At 38.2% G+C, this 6,738-nt stretch overlaps 1 protein-coding gene across 1 annotated transcript; it reads right to left on the reverse strand.

Moving 5' to 3' along the window:
• Positions 1-630: 630 nt before the first annotated feature.
• LOC117945846 (fucolectin-6-like) lies at positions 631-5,227 on the reverse strand. Its single transcript, XM_034873581.1, has 6 exons — positions 5,102-5,227; positions 4,654-4,718; positions 2,994-3,279; positions 2,139-2,293; positions 1,094-1,373; positions 631-795 (listed from the first exon to the last, which is right to left on the reverse strand). The coding sequence occupies exons 2-6, from the start codon at positions 4,715-4,717 to the stop codon at positions 645-647; spliced, it is 936 nt and encodes a 311-aa protein (XP_034729472.1). The 5' UTR covers position 4,718; positions 5,102-5,227; the 3' UTR covers positions 631-644.
• Between the last annotated feature and the right edge of the window lie 1,511 nt (positions 5,228-6,738).

Consider the following 6,738-nt stretch of genomic DNA (forward strand, 5'->3'; position numbering starts at 1 on the left):
GAACTCTGATAGTGGGAGTTGCTGTTGTTGATTTCAGAGTTCAGGTTTTAGGCCCCGACTAGCACTGTTGTTTTACATTACATTCATGGTACTGATGATTATTTATCAAAAATCTCATTGTGTAACTATTTTGTAAAAAGGTACCAATAGTCAACCCTTCAACATTGTCACAATATAGAGATAATTGAAATGTTTGGTCTAAAATATTGTGATTCTCTCCATCTGGCCTAGCCCTTCTCCAACCATGTGCTCACGTTCTGTGTTAGGATGTTTGTGTCACCCAGAACACAGAGATACAAAACAGGACTCAATGAAGTTCAGGTTGTTTTAATGTTTGTAGGTTATATCCACTTTTCATGTGTGCATTGTACATTTGTTGAAGACCAACGATGATCAAATGAATGGACTAATAAGCTGTTTTAATGATTTTTTCATGACTTTTTAATCCTGCAGCAGGTTGTGACAGTTCACCAAAAATGTAGCAATAAAAAAGACAACTCAAACAACAGAATAAGAAATTGAAACATGGACAAACATAATCATATTTATGCATAAAAAATGGAATCACTGTCATACTAGGAGCTGATGAATGAGTTTACATTGAAGTGATTTGTTTTTGTTATGCATTGGGAACTTCTTCAGAGCTAATCCAGGCGAGAGCCGTACACCTCCACCTCACACAGACTCAGGAACTCTTCTTTTCCTGGGATGACTATGTTGACGTAGCGTCCGTCAATCCCATTACACTTGAACTCACCAACACCACCTGCTGGAATTCTTGTAATCACAGCACACCTGGCAGAAGAAACAGAACTCAAAAAGGTTGCTCTGTGTTTCTTTAACCAAAGGGCACCAAGTAACTGAAAAAGTAATGTATTCCACAGTTTAGGTGCCATGACAGCAAATGCACCATCAGCCATTATTGCATATGTGCAAAAATGAGTTTTCTCTGTCGACCTACAGTAAATGTGCTAAAATTCTTTTTTTTACTACATCAGCAGTAAAATATACTGTGTTGAGATATGAAATGCAAATGTATCTAAAGAGGTAACTTGAGAAACCAGGGATTCTAAATGAACAGGTGATAAGCTACCTGGTGTTGTTGTTGCCAAACTTTGCGAGAGAATCCCCAATGCGAATCTCGGCTCCATTGAGTCGTTCAGGGTCTTCATCTCGGTTGGTTATTTTAACAGAAAACACTTTGTGGGTTTTGACCAGATCCAGTCTCCACCAGGGGCCGATGTCGTTGTTTGTGTGACTGCAGGAGCCGTCCTCCCACCTGCTGCCACGATTCCCATCTATGGCGTTGTATGCCATACCAAACATATACAGGGACGACTGTGTGGCTTTCCCCTGAAGTGCCAGGTTCTCTCCTGCAATAAAGAATAAAATCCTTATTAAAAACCATGTTCACTTGGACATGTTTGAGCTTTACATGACAACTAAATCACAACAAATGTTAGGTCTTACTAAATGCTCCAACATACGTGAACTAATGCTGTTTACACAAAATTCTTAACCAACCCTATGTTATGTAACTTAGGAAATAGTAACATCAGACAACTCTTTTTTTCTTTCTTTTTAGGTGACAGGAGGGAAAATAAGTCATCCTCAACATTTGTTTTCTAGGTATAGAATGATAAAGAGAGTAGGAAAACAATTACATACAAATAAGGATGTTGGCTCTACAGGAAGACTGTTTTTCTCGGAAACTGTACTGTTTTTCCCCCAAATGATGTACAGATGTTTATTCATTGTATTATCTCAAATTGCTTGAATAACCGGGCATATACAGTGGCTGCTGTAAATCTCCGGGTGAGCATGCCCCACTAGGTTTGGACTGATCCCTGAACGTTTCTGGCCCATGGGCAGGATTTACCTCCTCTTATAGAAGGTTTTTTTCATTGTTGGTGTAATGTGTAAATGTTACATTGAAAGTCATAACATCTCTACAAATATACACAAATTAAAGAAGTAACTACAACTAAATGTATCTCATAGCAAATATAGCTTATAAGCGTGTTAACTTTATAGCATCAACAAAAAATGCATCACATGATTATTTTGGCTTATACAGCAGTTTATAATTAAGATGAAAATCTCTGAACACTTATTTATGTAATAGCTCAATTTCTTACCAGTTGGGGCACGGTACCCATAGACTTCCACTTCACAGAGTGTAAGCATTCTTGATGAACCCGGTAAAACCACAGTCACATAACGTCCCCCCACATGATCAGTAAAAGTCAGAGGGAGTGATTCACCTCTACCAATTTTAGAAATTTTACCAGCCCTAACAGAAAGAAAGAGAATTAAAAAAGAATCACATGACTCACATTTTATTGCCCCAGACATATGCTTCATTTTGAAAGAAATGCTTAAAGAGACATGTTGCTAATTTAACTACAGCTCTGTGTCATGGCAGTATGGGAAATGTTATTAGATGAACAGTGTTTTGGTTTCTCTCTGGAGCCAGTGCACAGATCTCCCCGCGGAGCATAGCAGCGAAGGTCTGCTGAGATCCACCGCTCAGCGAAAACCCATAACTTAGATCCTTCAAAATCCACTGGGTGACCTGAGCAGACGTCAGCTGCCCCAACCCTCTCTATACACTGGTGCAAAGGAGGAAGGCCAAACACTGATCATCTAACACACCCCCAACACAAAGATGACACAGAGCTAGATAAAAATCTGAAAAGTATCCCTTCAGCGAAGCAGTTTGAAAAATCAGTGGAAGAGGCTAAACGGGATGTGATGGTAGGACCTCAGCTCTCTATTTGGGAAGGTGGAAGCTAATGAGCTAGGCTAACTTGATCCCTACCATTAGCTTAACATTGACGCATCAAAGTGTGGTAAGGTAAGCACAATGTTAGCATATTTCCAAAATGTGTTACTTTTTTAATCTAAACAGGGCAGAGTTAACATTGAGCAAAATGCTTAGACAAACCTACACACAAAATTGTGTTCTTTGGAAGTGCAGGATAGATTCTTACACTGGGTTTGAGGCACCGTTGTTTTCTAAAGAGTTGCCGATGTGGACCTGTGCCCCGTTCAGCCTGGTTTCACAACAATCTCCTCTGTTGGTAATAATGACAGAAGTGACGACGTAGGACTCCAGCAGGTCCACTCTCCACCAGGGGTTGGCCTCTTCCTCAGTGTGGGTGCATGATCCAGAATGAAAACCAGATTCCCGGTTTCCATCAATAGCAGCGTAGGCAGCTCCAAACGCGTGCTCATAACGGTCTGACTGGGTTGCTTTTCCACGCAAGGCCACATTTTCTAGAATACATGCAAAAGATATGAAATATTGTTTGTGAATTGTTGAGGTTTAATCAGTGTGTCAACTAATAACTTAACGGGGGTCCTGTCACACTTTGTCTTTCTGTCCCTCCTCTTCAGACCCCTATTTAGTCCCCCAAATTAAATCATTGCCGTTTTCCAATGCGTCCACCAGATGCCCTCGGACTTTCCCTCTTATCCCCAGCTCCGCCTGGCCTCTCCCACCCACCTCCTCACCTGCAACCCATTCACTCATCAGCCAAACTCATACACCAGACTCCTCCTTTTGATCCTTAGGACTTCCCAGTTAAAATGCGGTGTTGTGTTACATGTTACCTGTCTGCTTGTTAACTGCGTACACTAGGTGAACTTAAACTGATAAGGTAATTTCAAACCCAATTTTTATCAACTATAGTGCATTTCTGTCTTCTGTATTTGATGTCTTTTTGGATGTGTTCTTTGTATTTGCAGCATGTTTCATTGAGGTGCACATGTTTCCAAATTGATTATTGTGTCTCTCAGTGTTTTTAAGCTCTGACACGCAAGACTGGTCAAATTGGAGATTGAGGATCTTTTTTGTATTTGTTTATACAAATATATACAGAAATCTAAGGAATTTGCTGCAAAAACGTTAAAAAAAGAGGAAGTTAATCTGCTAATACAGTCCAACTACAAAAGCTCTTGAGAGCCAAGAATGACTAATACAGCAGACACATTTAATGTGAGCATATCCCAACATTTTATGCAGAACACAATTCTGTTGCTGGAAAAAAAATTTAAAAGCATTTGTTACCCAACATTTGTTGCTGATGAGTATATGTTGTTTATGGAGAGAAAAACTTGCTTATGTTTGGACAAATTATTTATATGACAATAGATTTCTTGCTAACAAAACAGTCAGGCATGCAGTACATTCATCTCCCGGTGATTAGATCATATTTTATTCATCCCACAATGGGGAAATTCCCTTATTACAGCAGCATTTTCTACAATAAAAGCAAAACAAACAAGTAAACACACAAACAAGAGACAATGAGCAGAAGGAATGGCTGAATGTAAAGTGACGTTAAATAAAGGTATTGTAAAGTGCGGTTGCCATAGTACAGAAAACAATATTGTAGTGTGAGTGAGTGATGTTAAAATGAAATGGAATATGTAATTAAAATAACATAGCAAAAGTAGGTAACCATAATATAAATTATATTTACCTATGACCATAAATAATATTGAAAAAGTAAGTACTTGTAATGGAAAAAATATAAATACGGAAAATATATATATATATATATATATATATATATATATATATATATATATACACACAGATTGTGTTTTCCATCGAAGACATCATGCATGCCGTTGGATGATGCTTACCGTAAGTGGAAACGGAGCACGTCTCCAGGAGGAGCAGCAGAAGGAAAACGCACAGTTTCATCATTCTGGTTGAAAAAGATGTCATTACTTGGCCATGTTTTAAAAAAAGTACACTTCTTATTCTTCATTAAATACTGTTGCGAAGTATATTTTATTAGAATCATGGAGGAGAGATGACAACAGAAATGGTGAATGTGTTAGATTTCAACAAAAGTGGAGAAATTGCCAAGATACAGTAAGTAAAAGTATTTAGTTGTGGTTGGATTTCACAATTAGGATTAACGTTTTAAATGATTGCAGTTATAATTTTCTTCCTTATGCTGCAGAGATATACATTTTATTTTGTAAAGTATAATGTTCTCAAGCAGTGAAAAGCAAGTTAAGACAGCCGGAAACACAGGAACTCATGTACTAGATGATCTAATGCTCAAAAGAAATTAAGTGTTACCTCGATACCTCGGCAGTCTGATGAGAAAACGGCTCTTAAGCTAAACTAAGATATTCTTTTGCCCTTTATATGCGTCTCTTTCTTCACCTCTAATTCTGTCAGACCATGTCCAACCAATCACAGCCCATTGGTCAATCACAGCCCATTGGTTAACCCCCATGGACATGATTTCACTTCCCTACTTCAGTTTAATTTCAGAGGTTATCCAAGTACATGCAGTAAGTATGCCAAAGATCACTAAATTCACAATTACATTTTTTTAAGAGTATATAGAGTAATTAATCTAGGCAAAAAATGGGAAGAAAATATTCTTACACTCACTTAGTAGAAGTGGTGGAAAAGCCAAGGAATTTCAATAACTAATGTACTCGAGTTATGTACTTGCATGCAATGTTCACAATGAATGTACTGTATAGAGTATGATACATTGTTATAGAAGTACTATATTTGATGTAGTAGAAATTAGCTCAAGCTCAACCAGCTGTGATAGCTTTAGCCCATGCATTGAAAGTTTCCAACATACCGGTGGTTGCAGGAAAAGAACGAGGAAAATGCTTAGTCTCAGGTTTTTATTTTGCGCAATGTGGACACTTCCTGAGACTACTGTTGTATGCCATCATTGATTAAATGTCTGTTTCAACATTTTACATTTCTGCTTCTCTTTTCTTTTTCTCTGAAAACGCACACTCATAGTCCACTCTCTCCAGTTTACATGTTTCTCTAATTAATCATCAAGCGTCCGTCCATCCCATTACACTTGAACTCACCAACACCACTTTGCCGGAATACTTATAATCACAGTACACCTGGAAAGAAACAGAAATTAAAAAAGGTTGCTCTTTGTTGCTTATCCAAAGGGCACAAAGTTAAATCGTACTTTAAAAATTAAAAAAACAGACAAATTGGATAAAATAAAGTGTAGGAGATATAACGTTGTACAAGTCCGCTGAAAAAAGCAAGGTTGAAAAAGTTTCCTTTATGTTGACAGTAATGTATTCCACAGTTTAGGTGCCATGACAGTCAAAGCACAATCAGCAATGATTGGAAATGTATCCCCTGCGAAAATGGCTTTCTCTTAATAAATGTGCTAAAAAACTGTATGACATCAGCAGTAAAATATGCTGTGTTGAGATATGAAATGCAAATGTATCTAAAGAGGTAACTTGAGAAACCAGGGATTCTAAATGAACAGGTGATAAGCTACCTGGTGTTGTTGTTGCCAAACTTTGCGAGAGAATCCCCAATGCGAATCTCGGCTCCATTGAGTCGTTCAGGGTCTTCATCTCGGTTGGTTATTTTAACAGAAAACACTTTGTGGGTTTTGACCAGATCCAGTCTCCACCAGGGGCCGATGTCGTTGTTTGTGTGACTGCAGGAGCCGTCCTCCCACCTGCTGCCACGATTCCCATCTATGGCGTTGTATGCCGTACCAAACATATACAGGGACGACTGTGTGGCTTTCCCCCAGGTTCTTTCCTGCAAAAAGAATACTTTTAAAAAGCTAATAAAAAAACATGTTTACCTGGACTTGTTTGAGCTTTACGTTACAACTAAATCACGACCAGAGATGGGAAGTAACGAAGTACAAATACTTCGTTACTGTACTCAAGTAGATTTTTCTGATATTTTTACTTTAC

Source organism: Etheostoma cragini, chromosome 6, assembly GCF_013103735.1.
Source record: "Etheostoma cragini isolate CJK2018 chromosome 6, CSU_Ecrag_1.0, whole genome shotgun sequence".
In the NCBI taxonomy this organism is placed as follows: Eukaryota; Metazoa; Chordata; class Actinopteri; order Perciformes; family Percidae; genus Etheostoma; species Etheostoma cragini.

Bases quoted from the DNA above. Each gene is read 5' to 3' on its own strand.
- LOC117945846 (XM_034873581.1), bottom strand. From the start codon at position 4,717: ATGATGAAACTGTGCGTTTTCCTTCTGCTGCTCCTCCTGGAGACGTGC. The intron at 1,374-2,138 runs GTAAGAAATTGA...TCTTTATTGCAG, and splicing joins TGGGTACCGTGCCCCAACTG to GAGAGAACCTGGCACTTCAG. The intron at 796-1,093 runs GTAGCTTATCAC...TTCTTCTGCCAG, and splicing joins TTTGGCAACAACAACACCAG to GTGTGCTGTGATTACAAGAA.